Genomic DNA, 17,780 nt, shown 5'->3' with positions numbered 1-17,780 from the left:
ACTGTTGGTAAAAGTTAATGATTCCAGGTGTCATACCCCCACTGGCCTACTATATATTAACATTGGTAGTGCAAGTTGTTGAATAATGGGTTTCAACAGGACAGACAACTTGGAAAAATGAAAGCCTGATTTTCTAGCAATGTGAAGTAGTACGTACTTGTGAATGTCAAAGTCAAAGTTAAACATCCCAGTCCCAAACTCCCAATCCAATTAACCCCACCTAGAAAGGTCCAAATGTGAAGGAATCAGAAGCACAACGTGGCATCATGAATGTCTTGAGAGTGTCAGATTGGATAGTCAAGTCAATGAAGGTGATGCTTGGTGTGCGTCAGATTGATAGATTGGGCATCACCACCAATTCTTCTATTTCTTTCCTTTTTTCTTTTTTTTTTATTATCTTGATGCCCCTCCCCATCTCCCTCTGCTTATGTGCCGGTTGAAACAGCCAGTCTCCACCCTATCGGTTGGTTGCTCAACCTCTGACAAAAACGGCGGCGCATGCAACTCTCTCTCTCTCTCTCTCTCTCTCTCTCTTATTACTACTACTATTATTATCCAATAATGCAGAAATAAATGGCCAACGTAAACGTCCCGATACTCTATTCAGTTCATTTATAAAATTATATATGAAACTTGACATTTATGAGATTTGAAATTTCAATTTCAATACTTCTATCTCCTTCTTTCATCCCACACAACTGTATTAAAAAAAATCGCATTCACATGAGTAATCTTCAGGTCAACTCTCGTCATTGTTATTGTTGTTACTCCCAATGAATGTTGCTGAGACGAGAGCGACTCAGATGGGTCATTATTCATCAGCAACAAAGTAATGTCATCATTGCAATCATGCAGTTTCTTTATTCATATGACTTAAACTGTAAGAAGCAAAAGGGTTTTGAGATCCAACTGCTGATAGAGCTTCTCTTAGTTGTCACTAATAAGCCCTTTTTTAACAAAGGGAAAATCGATTTTGGGTTTAAGAACGCTTGCGAGATTATGGTATTAATGTCGAGCATCTGGGTTAAGCACAAGTACCCAACTCATGAGAGTTAAAGGCCAGACTAACAAGACTAAGGGCTGGGTGATAGAGCCTTCTAATTCAAGATCCACAGAGGGGCAGCTTTTACATATTCAAAGCTCAAAAGGCATGTTACTTTCCCATGCTAAATATGAAACGCGCATATTAGATAAATCACAACTTAGGCCTGCAATATAGACGCACTCTATCGCATCTCCCAGGACCCAGGTTATTAAGCAACTAAAGAAAACTTGATAAACTTCAACCACATGATTCCAAAGTATACATTAATTAACTGCTATTTAGATAGAAGAGTATACCAAACAAAAGGTACAACAAAGGTGCCTTGAAGGACAACAGTTGTTTTCTTGAGGAATCACGAACACTGTTAATAACAAAATTCAATAGAAGTCAGCCTTCCATGTCAAAGAAGACCTTGGTATTTGATGATCAAGAGCAACCTGATGAACTGCAATAATATCATTGATTTGCAGCTCCATTTTATCTTCTTCATCCTATTTACCTACAACACCCAAACATAATCATCACTACAGCAACACAGCACAATGGCTTTCATTAGACAAAACCAGGGCATTTTGTTTAAAAAAGAACTTTCCACAATGTTTGCTTAAATGGGTTGCGAAAATGCCGCAAAATTCTTTTGACACCAAAAACAGGAGAAAAGTACACAGTATGACCACCGCTTTAGTTATAAAAGCTTTTTTTTTTTTTTGTTAAGAATAAAACTACAGAAATGGAGTAAGAAACAAAAACAAAAAGAAAATGTGCAAAACATTACGAATAAGGCAGTGCACTTTATAACCTGGTTTCCTACTCTGGAGTAGTCCCTACTTCATGGACAAACCATCAGTCAAAAAGCACGTATTCATCATCATAATCAGAGAAGTCACTGGCCCCTGAGAACTCAAAATAATCATCATAATCATCAGACATTAAGTCAATGTCAGAAATTCCAGATGGGTAATCTTCATATGATGACCCAGTATCAAAAACTTCTGCATCAAACTCATAATCATGAGTTGAGTCATAAGGACGTTGCAAATTTTTTATGCGTTCAACACATCTTTTCTCCAAGTTCCCTCCCAGATTAACATTGAAACACTGCCGCAAGTCAAGGGATTCAAGGTGAGGACAACCATCGAGAATGACCTGCAAGCCATCATTAGTCAGCTTGTTCCCAAAAAGTTGGAGGTGGCGTAATTCAGGCATAGTTTGCGCGATAGCTAGTGCTTCATCATCAGACTCCAAGTGGAAGCGTCTACATCCCTGAACATTGAATTTTAATGATTTCAAGTGAGGGCAACAGCGCCCAATAGTTTCCAGAGCGTCTTTTGAAATGGAGCAGTATGAAATTTCAAGCTCTTCCAGAAATGGAAGTTTTAAAGCTGCTTCCTTTAATCCTTCATCTGAAATATTATAGCATGACACTAGTCGAAGACGCTTAAGACGACTAGACCTGTGACAAGCATAATTTGAAGAATAAAAAATGGGCAACTGCAACAGTTGTACACAAATGAATAACCGTTTTAATACTGTAAGGTAATGGAAATAAGTGATGTTTGAACTTAAAAATAATGCAAACAAACAACCATCTTTCTATTGAATGTTCATGTTGAACATCATTTTCAAATTTTATTTGAGCAATTAATTGCAGTTGAAGAAACAAAAGCAAAATACCAGGCTATGAACAAACACGAACATTTAAGTCTCCAAGTGAATATTGAATGCCAATTGAAAATTCACTAAGGAAAACACGGAAGTCATACAAACACCAAAACAGTGATATATAATAAGCCAAAAATATCAGTTGCTTGATGAAGGATCATATTCTTCAACCAATACTAATCCAACCATATCCTTCCTCTATTCTCCTTGCACGTTGACAAAGAAAAAGAAAACCAAAAATAGACTGAGAAGTTTCATGAAAATCCACTACTCTTTATTCAATTGTTTTCTTTGATAATCATACCACATCGTCATTTAAATTGGGTACTCTTGAAACGTGAACTATCAAAGTGCATCAGTTTAACTCGTTCCCCTAAAATCGGACCAAAATGGAGTTGCAGTAAGGGCCTAAATAGATCTCACTGAAAAGAGAAAAGGCCTTCCAGTTAATTGAATGTTTTAATTAAAATAATATAAGATCGAAAATTTTGAAAAAAAAAATCCGATAGCGCAGCAAGATTATCAACTTTAAAAACAAAAGGCAATCAAAATCCTAAAATGTTAAAGCAAGAAACCCTAAATCCATGAAACTTACAAAAATTTACTGTTAATAAACCAAACCTAGCAAATTAAAAAACACGATACTAACATTAAAGAAATCAAAATTGATGATTTATAATTGTTATAACCTGAAAAACAAATAGAGATTATAAAATTGAAAAAATAAAATAAAATTTACCTATCAGCGATATGAATTAGAAGCTCATCGCTACCAAAATATTCGAGATTTATATCAACCAAGAGGCCGCAGCTGCGATCGACAGCGTGAACGCACATCTTCTCGGGGTCATATTCCATGTCCCATACATCACCCAAATTGTGCATGTCAATGGATCTCCACATTAATGGGTCTTTGCAGATCTTTCGCCACAGAGAGCACACGTTTTGGGCGCTGTTCAGGATCTCAATTGCACCCAGCCGAGAGAGAATCGAGGCCGTCACGTCCAAAGGAAGCTCCAGCCAGTTACGGGTTTCGGGTTCGGTAGTCATGGTTAATTTGGAGGATTATTTTCAGGGAAAGTGAGAGATTTTGTTGGGGGAAAACTTAAAAAGAAAGAAATGTTGGCATTCCGGTTTTTGATATGCTGGGTCGGTTTCTGGTATCACCGACCCACGCTTAGTAAAGCAACCCAAATCATTTTCAAAAGTATGATTTTGATGCATTAGTCTGGGCTTTAAATTCGAAGAACAAGTCTAATAGGAGTCATATCTTAAGTCTGCGCTTGGGGAGGCTTGGGCCTTCAAAAGGCCCGTCCTTTTACCGCTTCGGTTCGTCCCCTCTTTTAAGAATAAATTTTGCATCGCATTATAGCTGAAAAATCATTTATACAAAATTAAGCTTGCAATAAACAAGTGATGATCAAAATCCAAAAAGAAAATTTATATTTAAACAAAAGTAAATAGCCACAAAATCAAGTGCCCGGTTGGTTTAGTTAAGCCTTGATGCTACAGCTTCACTCTTCAAACGATGCCACTTGTTCCGACACATCCAATGGCTCCTCGACTTCAACTTCTTTGGCCTCTTATTCATCTTCTTCATCACTAGCTTCTCCATCCCTCAACTTCTGCCTCTCCAATTTTTCTTCCTCGTGTGCCTGCCTCCATTCACTAACCCACTTGTCCCATTCCTCCTCCAACATCCTTCTCTTCTCACGATCTTGTTCACTCAATAGCATCGACACATCCTGGTCCTCTGCCTCGTACTTCTTGCTATACTTCTTCAAGTTCCTTGCAATCTCTTCTTCTTTCTCAGGAGTCAAGAAGGATGGCGGCCTTGGCCGCCACAAGAACTGCAATACAAGATGACATGAATAAATATCCAGCAAACAATGAGATCTTCAACTGTCAAAGGCACAAACACTGGTAATAAACAACCCAAATCCAAGAAAATGATACACAGCACTCAAGTCCCAACAGCCAAAAGTCACCGTCAACAAAATTTATATCTATCATTTATGCTATATTAGCTAGGATAATTCGTTTACCTGGAAGACATGATCCTTCAGTATCCGGTAAAGTAGCTTGCCGTTAAAGGACCATATATTGAAACCATTTTCCATTTTGTGAACTGAAGTCACTGATGTTGCGACTTACCTTACACATACAGAGAAGGCACTTGTTAAAATAGAAATTTAAACAAAATATCTTTTTTATTAAAAAAAGACAATTTATATCCCTTTTGATAATAGAGCATATTAGTTAAATTAAACACAAAACAAATGTGCATTAATAAGTAAATCCACTATATATGTCAAATTATCTTTGGCTTACCTCCCAGTGGGATCCCATTCAATATGTGCGGCCATAAAATGTTCAGCAGTCGCCATGGTTTCAAGCTCATCAACATTAAAGAATTCCAACTGACCATTAAAACCCTCCAATCCAGCGAGCACTATGAAACGGCCACCAGGTGACCAGAATAGGGCATTTGCCTGCTTGCCTTCTATAGTGAGCAGTTCGCATTGAGTAAAAGCTAATATCAGGCCTTGGATTATCCCCATGTATAACAGCAAATCTATGACCCTTGGGCTCCCCAGCAAAGGCAATTATCTTGTCATTTTTATTATCAAGCTCCAAAACCTCAATTGGAATGTCCCTTTCTTTAATGCGGAAGAGCTCAAAGCCTGTATATGTACTTTTCTTTGTTTTTGTATAGCGATCAGCCTGGACAGCAAGATAGTCGCCATTGCTTTGCCAGTACATTTTGCAATCACTAACGCTGAAAAGGTCCTTTTGCCTCAACTCCTCTTTACTGAGGATTTGAACTAGACTTACCTGAGGAATACATGCAAGTGGCATATTAGTTGACATCTAAATCTAAACTTATAAAATAATGGAGCCTCTCAAACAGAGCTCAAGTGCGTACCCTAGCAGGCTGGTTTCCACCTCCAAGTTCAGGAACAAAAAGTGCAAAAATTGGATCGGTTGGTGACCAATTGAAGTCCACAACATTTTCAACCTTCAAAGATTTCTCGTCAATAAGGCTAAAGGTCTCTGTTTCATAAACAGATATCATATTCTTCCCAAGTTTGGCTAAATACTTGTCCTCCTTTCCTCATTTTTAGATCATTGGATATAGAGATGCTCACCAAATTGAGATGAAAGGAAGAGACTGAAAGAAAACACAAAACAAATGATTCATGAAGGATGATCAAAATAAAGAATCACCTAAAAATAGGCTAAGAAACTCCTGCAACACCACCAGACAACGGGACCTTACTCTTACTCAGGAATCAGAGTCTTCTGGTGGTGAAGATTCTGGCAATAAGAAGAGCTCTAGGGAAGAACAGGACGAAGGGAGTACCTTAACTAAGGAAAGTGACAGTGAGGAGGGGAATCTTGTGGAGCAAAACAAACTAGTTGAAGTCTCTGTATATACTCCCTGTAACCTCGGTATGATCCTTAAAGATGTGATGAGTGAACTAAAGGGCAGGAAAAATCCTAAAGATTGTAAAAACATGTGTTTAGCTCATCACGTCATCGCTTTGGCGACAACTTTCCTTTTTCCCATAAAGAGGTACAGTATAATAATGCTGAACTCCTCATACTTGGTCATTAATAGACTGGAGCCACATCGGCTTTATGTATATTGAGATTCCTTCATGGCCGATCTGAGGTTTTCACTTCACTATTTGTTTGTTTTAATTTTTAATTCTTACAATTTGACTATCACCCAGCTCACTTCCAACTCTTTTTGGTACATAGTTACTTTCATCATTCTTTGTCAATATCTAAACATCATTTCTTCCCTCCATCTATTCAGAGAATTTTTTTCTATTAAAACGTACCCAGTGATAGGATGTGGTATTATGTAATGGGTCAACCCAATAAAAAACTATTCGTGGATTGCTCCAGCTCAATAAAAAATTAAAAGCTATATTTTCTTTGTCTTCAAAAACAAAAAATAAATAAAGATAACCAACCTGAAGTCGAAGTCACTGCCAAGGTTAAGTCCTGGGAATTAAGGAGTATGCCTGATGCTTTTGTGGATGCATCGATGGCTCTTTTTATCCTGTATCTATAAGATAAAGATAAAATAATAGAGTATACTTGTAAGGTAAACTCGTAATTGATGCCCATAGGCTAACTTCCCCCGAAGTAATAAATGAGATGAAGTAGTAGGGTAAGTTTAAAGTAACCTGGTAGGATTCTATTTTGACCTGATTTTTATCTAACTATTAGCTTGGTTTTACAAAGATATCTACCAACAATAATTTTGACTTTGCCTTATACCAACACACCCCTAAGCCCAAAAAGATGTCCGAAGAAAATTCAGCTTGAGACCCCATTTTATGGGGGGATAACGTTGTCAACCTTTCAGTGTAGCGCTCTTTAGCATTCTAGAAGAAAAAGGCTAGGGTTGGTAGGGACTTCTTCTTAGCACAAGCCCCATTTCTACCAAAAGATTAAGGGTGAAGGTCTCCTCTTCCATTTTAAAGAATCTCGAAGCTAGGATTCTAAGACTTAGCTCAGAGAAGATCTCTACGAGTCACTCTCAACTCTATTTAATACATAGTTACTTTTATCATTTTTTGTCAACATCTAAACAGCCTTATTTTCTCCCCTCTATTCAAAATTTTTTTTTCTATTAAAATGCACCTTAATGGTAAGAAGTGGTATTATGTAATAGCTTGTCTCAATAAAAAATTGTTTACTGATTGCCCAAGCTCAATAAAAAATTGAAAACTGCTCTTTTTTTATCTTAAAAAAAAAAGATAACTAACTTGCGATAGAGGTCATTATCAAAGTTGAAGCCTAAGAAATAAAAAGTGTGCTTGAAGTTTTTATGAACGCATCGATGGCTATCTCTATCTTGGATCTATTAGATTGAGATAAAAAAAATAAAGTACACCTATAGAAAGGAGCCTATAATTGATGCCTATAGGCTAACTTCCCTTTAAGTAATAAGTAAGATGAAGTACTGTGGTAGATTTTAGGTAACTTAATAGGATTCCATTTTGAGTTGATTTTTATCTAATTGTTAACTTGATTTTACAGAGATATCTACCAACGATCACTTTGACTTCACCCTGTACCAGTATGCCTCTAGGTGTAAGAAAAGCTCAAAAAAAAAAAAAATAGCTTGAAGCTTCATCTCATGGGGGAACAAGGTTGTCAACCTTTTAATGCAATACTATCTAACAGCTCAAAAGATAAAGGCCAATGCTAGTTGAGACCTCTCTTTGACATAGGCACCCCTTCTTACTAAAAGACCAAGGGTGAAGGTCTTTTCTTCCACTTTAGAAAACCTCAAAACTAGAGTTCTAAGACCTAGCTTGAAAAAAATCTCTGTGAGGTTAAAGTATGCTCCTACCGATGATCCTACCAAGAACTTTGACATGCCAATGAGGTTCTGTAAGGTCGCGGTCTCTTTTATTGGTAAGTACTATGCGACTTTAGCTCGATTTTATCATTATTTTTCATTTTGCTAAGTTTGATTTCGTTTTATGGAGTATAATAAAAAATTTTCACTGAACCCTTGGACAACACCATTCAAGCCTTTCACCACACCTACTTTGTTATGGCTCTTTTCTTCAAAGTCGAGAATGATATGGTTGTCTTGATCGAAGAGCATTCGAATGCACTGGGTAATGTCAGGTTTAACCTCAGTAGATCCTATAAAAAAGAGACTGAGTAGAGAAAAAAGAATGATAAGTTAACAATGAAGCTGGAGGCCATCCTAGTTGATAAGGCCTTAGTTGATTAGATTAGAGAGTAGGCTGAACTCAAGCTCAACGATGCTCAAGCCAAGATAGCAAGGCTAAGGTCTAAGCTAGAGGCCAAAAAGAGAGACGAAAAAAATCTGAAAAAAAAGTTATCAAAAAATTTAAGGCTTCTGATAAACTCCTTTAGCTAAAGATAGAGTTCTCTCAAAAAAATATGCTCGGTGCCTTTAACCTAGCCAAGGATGAGATGTAATTTAAATTTTTTTCACCTTCACCTTGATTTTTTTTATATGTCTATCAATAATATCATATTGAGACTTCCATCAAATCAACTTAAGAAGGAGAAAAAAAGAAAGAGAAAGAGGAAGATGATGATGAGACTATGGATGTCATGCTTGAGGTAACTTTAAGGCCCAAACATGAGGTAGAAGAGACTAGAGAGGCTGAGGTTATCACTATTGCTCCTACTGATAAAGATGTTGTTGCTATTGATGTTGCTAACACATGATTCTTTTATTTTTAACTTTTGTAAATTTTTGTTAATGTATAAGGTCAGTTTTGGTAATGACCTCAAATAGGAATGATCTACTTGACAAACTATTTGTTAACATCTTTTGTACTTAATAGAAAATCAAATAGAAACTTTTGTTCAATTCAGTCCAAGCTTTAACTCAGCTTTGTTATTATAATTTTTCTTATAAAGTTTAAACACGGTTAATCAAAGAAGTTTGAGCCTAGTTAAATGAATTAAGAATTTATTTAATCACTCAAATTAAAGTAACTTAAGCATGGTTAACCAAAGAAGTTTGAGCATGGTCAACTAAAGAAGTTTCAGGTCAAATTTTATACATCAGTTAGGCATGGACTTTTTGAGCGTAATTTGGTTTTCGTGTTGAAGTACAAATTATAAGTGTAAGCTTAGTTTAGATCGAGCTATTGATAATACACCTTTAAATTATCCTTTCATATCCTTGGGATGATGTTGCCATTCATATCCTATAATTTGTAGGTTACATCATGGATGATCTCTTTAACTATATATGGTCTTTCTCAGGTCGGGGTTAGTTTGCCACATCGATGATCTACTCCTTAGGCTTTAACTTTTTTAAGTACCAAATAGCCTTTCCCAATGTGCTTATGTCGGACCCTTTTATTATAATAACCAGATATTTTTTGTTGATAAATTGCTATTTGTGTTAGAGCTATGTTTTTTTATTTTTCAACGAGGTCTAGGTCAGCCTAAATACTTTTTCACTTATTGCTTTTGACTTTAGTTTAACTTTTAAACCTTGAAGGCTAGTCTTAATAGGTACCATAGCTTCTATTTCAAATGCTAGGTAAAATAAGGTTTTATCTATTTAAGCCTTGAAGGCTAATCTTAACAAGTACCATAGCTTTTATTTTAAATGCTAGGTGAAATAAAGTTTCATCTATTGGTACCTTTATGGTCATTCTTAAGACCCATAACACTCTTAGTAGCTCATCAGCCCATTTTCTATTTGCTACTTCCAATATCTTCTTTACGACTTTTAATATTGTTTTGTTAAACATTTCAGCATATCCATTAGATTGAGGATGGGTGACCGACGTGAATATCAAGTCGATGTGAAAGTTTGAACACCATTTTTTAAACCTTAAGTTTCAAATTGTTTACCATCATCCATTATTATGGACTAAGATAAATCAAATCTACAGATAATATTTTTTCATACAAAATTTTCCACTTGAACCTTCATAGTAGTGGTTAAGGCCTCGATTGTAAGTTATTTTGTAAAATAATCTATTGTCATTAAAACAAATCTTTTTTGACTTGTGGTTGGGGTGAATGGTCTGAAGACATCCATTCCCCACTACATGAAGGGTCATGGGCTAATGATGGGGGTTAGCTTGGTTGAGGGGAGATATTGTACGTGGGTAAACTTTTGACACTTATCACATTTTTTTGTCAGTTCGATTGCATCCCTTCTGATAGTAAGTCAATAATAGCCTCGTCTAAACACTTCATAGGCTAATAGCTAAGGTCTGAGATGGCTTATATTTTTTTGTAGATTTTTCGTAGGATGTAAACTATTTCTTTTTTGTTAACACATCTTAAATAAGGTAGACTAAAAGATCTTCTATTTAATTTTTTTAATCATCTACCAATAAGCCTTTCTCGTCAATGCATTAGCTTAAATTTTATTTTTTGATAGTGCTATCATGGTCAAGTATGTCTTTATTAGAGTCATCCAGATTTTTTTCTATGATATGGCCTACGAGCTTGTTTTCGATGCTTTTATGTGTCAACTTTTCTATCAAGACTTGGTTTGAACTTTCAGTTGCTATTCTAAAGTCAACTTAGATAAAGAGTCTACCAGTAAATTTTTTAACCTTGGTATTTTTTTACATTGATCTTGGTAAAATTGGTCACTAGGGCTAGTGCTTTATCTAGGTATTTTCAGATTCTTTTTTCTCGAGCTCTGAACTCTCCATTGATTTGGTTAACCACTAACTAGAGTCACTATGTACAGTTATATGTTAAACATTTAGCTTAGTTACCAATATTAGGCCAACTATTAGTACCTTATATTCTATTTTATTGTTAGATACCTTGAACTTAAATCTCATAGCGTATGGATACTGTAGCCTTTTCGAGCTGATTAGAATAAAATTAACTCTTTTGCTATGATTTATGGCTGATCCATTAATATAAAGCTTTTAATTTTCCTTATCTAGGGTTTTTTCATTTTTTTCAGGTTATTTTTCAAGTTGGGTCAAAGTAAACTCTACAATGAAGTCTGCTAACACTTAAGATTTAATGACCAACTTAGGCAACATTTGCAAGTGGAACTCGTTGAGCTATAATGCCCATTTAATTAGCCTTTCTAATATTTTTAGCTTTTATGAGACCTATTTTAATGGTTGGTCGATCAGCACATGGATTGCGTAGGATTAAAAATATGGCCTAAGTTTCTTGACCAAAGTGACAATTGTGTAAACTAGTTTTTTTATGATGTTATAGTTGATTTCTAGCCCTATCAATACCTTGATCAAAAAATAGATCGATCTTTGTTTCCCTTATTCTTTTTGGATCAAGATCAAGTTGACAACTTGATCAATGGTTACCATGTATAAGTACAAGTACAAGATGTCATTAGGTCTTATCTTAGATAGAATAGGTGAAAAGGATAAGAACCCTTTGAGTTTTTCAAAAGCTTTGACACTGAAGAGTTCACCTAAAGTCAGAGATGTTTTTGAAAATTTTTAAAAATGACAAACATCGTTCTATCGACCTACACATGAATCAGCTCAAGGTAGCTATTCTGTTAGTTAACCTCTGTACTTTTTTTTATTGAGATCAATGTCTTTATGTTTAGAATTATTTAAACCTTTTCTGGGTTCCCCTCATCCTTCTTTGGTTAATCATGTAATCAAAAATTTTACCTAACGTGATTATAAAGACATATTTGCTTAGGTTAAGCTTTATATTATATTTTTTTAAGGTATTAAAGGTCTTTCAAAGGTTTTTTAGGTGCTCGATAAAGCTTCTACTTTTAACTATCATGTCATCCACATATATTTTTATGTTGTAGTTGATTTAATTTTTAAACACCTTGTTTACCAACCTTTGATAGGTCACCCTCCCATTCTTCAATCTAAAAGGCATTAACTTGTAATAGTAAAGGCTTTTTTTGGTGATAAAGGCTATCTTTGTTTATCAATCCTTAACATTTTAATTTGATTATAACTAGAATAAGCATCCATGAAGTTGAAGAGACCATGCTCAACATTATCGTCCACTGATCGATTTATGCTAGGGAGAGAAAAGTTATCTTTGGGGCATGCTTTGCTCAAGTTGGTAAAGTCAATACACATATTTCATTTTCATTTTGCTTTTTGACCATGACCACATTGGTTATCCATCAGTATAGTAGACTTTTCTTATAAAGCTTACTTGTAGTAATTTGTTGGTCTTTTTCTCGATGGCCTTTTATCTTTTTAGGGTAAAAGTTTTCTTCTTCTGTCGAACTAATTTTACTTTGGGATTATGTATCCTATGAACTATCACTTTGGTATCAATCCCAGGTATATCAAATGGTGCCCAGACAAATAAATCAGTATTATTTATCAAAAGCTGTATTAACTTGTCCTTTAAATTGAAATTTGGTTCTGATATGCATATGTTTTTTAGTGATGCTATCCCAGAACAATAACGCTACCAAATCCTCGACTAACTCAAGTTGACTTTCATCTGAGTCCAATCTTTGGTCAATTATTTCTTTTTGTTCGATTACGTTAGGATAATTGCCTATGAAAACAGATCTCGACGTGATGATCAGTATGTTGTTAATGACAATGACTTAGAATATATATGTCATGAAATTGGTATGTATTTTTCATTTCATATTATATTTTGATTGGCATATTAGCTTAGTCCAAATGACATCTATTTGTTCATATTGGTTTAAGAGCTTAGTTGTTTTTAGAGTTACCTAAAAAATTTTTAAAAATAGAACAAAAGTTTTCATTTTTCTAGAGCTTAAGAGCTCAGAGTGACTTAAAAGTACGCTTTTGTCGTATTGATCTTACATTTTATATTCTTGTTTGTGACTTTCTGCTTCTTGTCAGCTTTCATTGTCTACCCTTCTTTAGTGCTTTTAATCTCAATCAAATTGTCAATCTACTTTTTAGTGCTCCTTTTCATTATGGTTACATAACACTGTTTTACCGTAGACTCATTTCTCTTAAGCTCTCAAACCCTATTGGGTGTTGGAAATTTCATTTTTAGATAAAGAGTTGAGCTTATGAGTCGTATAATAGATTGACTAGGTTAGTCCAATATCATGTTATAGGTTGATGGGACATTGACTACTATAAATTCTATGATCAAAACGATAGTATTTAGTTTTGTCCCATAAGAAATTAGTAACTTAATTGTTCCTTTCATCAGTGCCTATTCATTACAAAATCCTATTAATGCCATAATGATCGTTTGTAGCTGGTCTTCACTAATTCTTATTTTTTTTATGATACCGTAATACATAACGTCAGTTGAGCTTCCATTATCAAACATGATTCTCTTGACTACATGGTTGTATACCACAATTATGATCATTATAGTGTTGTCATGCGAGTGTTGAATTCTTTCAAAGTCTTTTGAATTGAATAAGATTGACTCATCTCTTCAATTTTTTTTTTTGCCTAAATGCTTACTGTTATAACCATTCTTGGATTAAACTTTTTTTTGGCCAAGGTAAAATTACTTTCAATGATCACATTAATCACTCCAACAATCAGCTTATTGTTATCAGTTTGGATCTTTTTTTGAATTAGTTTATCTTTTTAAACTTTTTTTTTCATTTTTTTACCTTTTCTTTCTGTTCTAGGTGGGCTTTCTTCAATTTTGTCTATAGTCTATTTTGAGTTGGCTTTATCTTCGTTATTTTACAAATTTTCTCAACTGACCTCTCTTTATCAATGATTCGATTTTATTTTTCAAGTCAACATAATTTTTAGTATTATGGCCTATATCCTTGTGAAAGCACATATTTTGGTTGAGTCTTTCATTGTATTTTATCTTAATGGCTTCAGCTATTTGAGGTTGAAGTTTCTTTCAATTTGTATTAGAATCCTCTCTTGTGAGGTATTTAGTGCAGTGTAATTTTTTTTTCATTGGGGCTTCTAGCCTTATGTCGTTTCCCTTTTGGGGGAGGATTGCAGAAATCTTTGCCTTTCTTATAATCGAAAAGAGGGATGAACCTTTTTTACCTCAGTTGTTTTTCATTGTAGCTTTGGTATTCATATATTTCTCAACTATCAATAGAACATCGACTAGAGTTTTAAGTGATTTTAATGACAATGTTAGTTTATGTGGTACTATTTATCATTGAGTCTACTTGTCAAGGCGATCACAATGATCGTTTATTCCAGATCTTTAACCTGCAGAGCCTTCGCATTAAAACATATGACATAGCTCTTCAACGATTCACTACAACCTTGATGGATTGACATTAAACTTATAGTTATCTTATTCGCTTTTTGACTATTTACTAATCGAGACAGAAAAGAATGGTTGAGCTTTTTGAATGTTATAATTGACCTTGATTCTAGGCTGCTATACCAAGATCGAGTTGCGCCCTTTAAAGTGGTAGCTAGGCCTTTGCACATCAAGGCTTCACTGTACCATACATCATCATGTTAGTCTTATAAAGTTTTAAATGATCGAAAGTGTCAAAAGTACCATCGTAAGTCTCCAAGATCGACATTTTGAATCCTTTGGGAGACATGGCTCTATCATTCTTTTTAGTGAAAGGTAAGGTCTTTAGGAACTTAAGCTCATCCTCAAATGCTACTACATTTATTTTCAGCTCTTTCTCCATGGCATGTATTTGAGCTTCCAAATCTTTGTTTGGTTGGGGTTCAAGGTTTGTCTATTTGGATTTTTTGATTATGGCATGTGTTAAATTATGACTGGGGTAATGGCAAACTGAAGTGTTATACTATTCTTCTCTGGAGGCTGAGGAAGCTTTCAGCTCTTCATAGCTTAGTTGTCTTATCATAGTTCCTTGGCCGGAGGTAATTAGATCGAACACCTTCGAAGCTTAGGGTGGGGTTATAATTTACAAAATTTGTTTAAGGGCCTATATTTGCTCAGTCAAGGCTTTGAATAGTTCCATGATCGGGCCTGTCTATGGTGGGGGGTTGTTATGAGTGCTGGCTATTGCATGTTTTTATTCTAGTTAGGATGGTCGTTTTTCTTTCCTCTACAATTCTATTTCTTGGTGGCATTGTTTTGTGCTCAGGTAGTGAATGAAAAGGGCCCTTACTTGGTGCACCAAATGTTTGTGTCAAGCTTTGATCTCAAGGTCAGATCTTAGAAAAATAGAAGAGAAAGGTGCTTAGAGGCAAAGGCAAGGGTGTTATTTGCATTTGCACTCCAGCATATAAGTTAGAACTGATGAGATCGAAAAGAAAGTAATAGAGAGAAATAAGAGTAGTCGGGACCTATCTTAATGGTGTATGGGCCTTCATATTTATAAGTAAGCAATGAATGACTATTGGAGGACTAAAAGGATAGTGCCAAGTTGATATGACACTGGACGTATCTGACTGACCTAACTGTTAGGTTAACACAAATGATAAAATTATCCCTAATTATTTACTGAAGGTTTCTAATATGAAAAAAGATCACTATATCTTTTTTATCACCAAATGCCTTTAACAGTTGTGAAAGTTAACGGGCATATATGTAAAAAAATAACATATTAAAAAAGTCAAATGTCACGATATTAATTTAAATAAAAAAAATTGAATTGTTAATAATTTGATTAAATTTAATTATAGAGATTTAATTTGAAGTTTTGAACACATTAAAATAAATAGATTAATTTAATCATTTAATTAAGGATTATTAGACAAACGGTGAGATTGATTTCGATGATATTAAAAATAATGATAGAGATGAGATTATTTTATTATAATAATAAAATTAAAATCAATGATAAAAATATATATTTAGATACAAATGTAACAATAAAAATAAAATAAATTATAATAAAAAATAAAATAATCATTGAAAATATTAAATTAAAAATTAAATGTAATGATAATTTATTTTTATAATAATTATAAGGACATGAAAAAAAGAAAAAATAACGCTGCGTTTATTCACTGCACCTAAAAGCTTCAGTTCAAAAAAACTGCTCATCGTGCCGGGCGATTAAACCTAAACACCATGTCAATACGATTCACACTATTTTTTTAATGCAAAAAGTGATCTCACTGGAGTTACGTTTGAATCCAAACTAGCTCCAAGTATAGAGACTAACGGTCCAATTTGACCCTACGAAAATGCAACCTTATCCCATAGAGAAATGTCCAATGGAGCAATGCCAAGTCATTAACAAGTAACCAGGTGTATCCAATTCTGGCTTAATAAAGCCCCAAGTTGCTCATGTGGCTCCACTTTCGGCTACTATTATGGACTCTCTTAATCCTCAAAAAGTGAAATGAAAAAACTTATCAAACTATTAAAAGAACAAAAAAACTTATCAAACTAGAGAGACTGAACTGTCGAACTGCTTTTGATTATCATTCGCAAATGGCAGCTACTGCAATGACCACTCTCCCCCAGTTCTGTGGGATAAGACTCAAAATTTCTGCAGCTTCAGTAAGGAGCTTGGTTAGTGATTCATGAACTTGGTTCTTTTTGGGTTCAGGATTTTTAGGTTTACTGTTAAAAAATCTTCTTTTTGGGTTCATTTTTAGGTTTACTGTTAAAAATTCCTAGTTTTATGTGGAAAATGCAGGCAGCGGTTCAACCAATGAGGCGCAAGGGAAAGGGTGCTCTAGGTGCTCGCTGTGATTTCATTGGATCTCCCACAAATTTGGTCAGAAATTTCATTCATGTTGCCTGGTTTTCCCGTTTTATCTCTATATTTTACTTAATTCAACACCATATATTATAAAGCTTGAACTTCAGTATAAAAACAACTATTTGGACAGATAATAGTGAAAAGTACAAGCCTGATGCTCTTTGCTGGGAGATTTGGGTTGGCTCCATCAGCAAACAGGAAGGCCACTGCTGGACTGAAGCTTGAAGGAAGGGACTCTGGCTTGCAGACTGGTGACCCAGCTGGTTTTACTCTTGCAGACACTTTGGCTTGTTGTGTGTTGGCCATATTATTGGTGTTGGGGTCGTTCTTGGCCTTAAGAACATTGGTGATCTGTAAAGAAACTGAAAGTATTTGTGTGCATTTGTGTGCATTTGTGTGCATTTGCTTTGTAGTTTATACCAATTTGCTTATTCCCCAACAGCAGGTCTTCTCTCTTCCTAAGGCCTTAAACACACAAAATAATAACAACAGCCGCAGCGAATTAAAGAAACAAATGAATCTCCATAATCGTTAGCTAATTTAGTTAAGGGGTTTTTTTTTTTTTTTTTTGAAACGAGTTTTCACTTTGTAAGTTAGTTAAGATGTAAAACTTAGCTCAACACTGCTTGACTTGCTGTCGGGACCGCAAATATTGGTCTCATGGGCCAATTGGTTATGGGTCAGCCGAAGCTTTTGGCCCTGGGTTTTGAGACATCGACTTATGTTAAAGTTGCAACCATATGTCCGAAAGACACATTGGATTTTTGGACAAAGTTTTTTTTTTTAGAAAATGTTTACCAATGAGCTGAGCACAAGTCTACAAGAGCAAGATTCACTCATAATTATAGTTTTTGGCTTGTAAAATTATTGTCATCCTTATTTGTTTAGGCTTAGCTTTTCTGTTTTCTCAAAAAAATTAAGTATTTTATTAGTAATTTAATTTTTGTTTTAACAGTTCTAATCTATAACAATTAAAAAGCCATAGCAGCTTGA

The 17,780-nt window shown here is 34.8% G+C and overlaps 1 protein-coding gene and 2 pseudogenes across 2 annotated transcripts; 1 reads left to right on the top strand and 2 right to left on the bottom strand.

Moving 5' to 3' along the window:
- Window positions 1–1,304: 1,304 nt before the first annotated feature.
- LOC111282256 (F-box protein SKIP19-like) lies at window positions 1,305–3,911 on the bottom strand. Its single transcript, XM_022870264.2, has 3 exons — window positions 3,447–3,911; window positions 1,845–2,498; window positions 1,305–1,544 (listed from the first exon to the last, which is right to left on the bottom strand). The coding sequence occupies exons 1-2, from the start codon at window positions 3,755–3,757 to the stop codon at window positions 1,889–1,891; spliced, it is 921 nt and encodes a 306-aa protein (XP_022725999.1). The 5' UTR covers window positions 3,758–3,911; the 3' UTR covers window positions 1,305–1,544; window positions 1,845–1,888.
- Window positions 3,912–4,133: 222 nt separating this feature from the next.
- On the bottom strand, window positions 4,134–5,909 carry LOC111281728 (eukaryotic translation initiation factor 3 subunit B-like; annotated as a pseudogene).
- Window positions 5,910–16,262: 10,353 nt separating this feature from the next.
- LOC111282950 (photosystem I reaction center subunit psaK, chloroplastic-like) lies at window positions 16,263–17,276 on the top strand (annotated as a pseudogene). The gene is made up of 3 exons (XR_016342499.1): window positions 16,263–16,594; window positions 16,722–16,802; window positions 16,918–17,276. The product of XR_016342499.1 is annotated as a photosystem I reaction center subunit psaK, chloroplastic-like (transcript).
- The last annotated feature ends 504 nt before the right edge of the window (window positions 17,277–17,780 follow it).

The sequence above is a fragment of the Durio zibethinus genome, chromosome 5 (assembly GCF_047325235.1).
Source record: "Durio zibethinus cultivar Kanyao isolate XHJ-2024 chromosome 5, ASM4732523v1, whole genome shotgun sequence".
Classification (NCBI taxonomy): Eukaryota; Viridiplantae; Streptophyta; class Magnoliopsida; order Malvales; family Malvaceae; genus Durio; species Durio zibethinus.
Note: the sequence above shows the minus strand (reverse complement) of the source record. Positions and strands in the feature narration are given on the sequence as shown.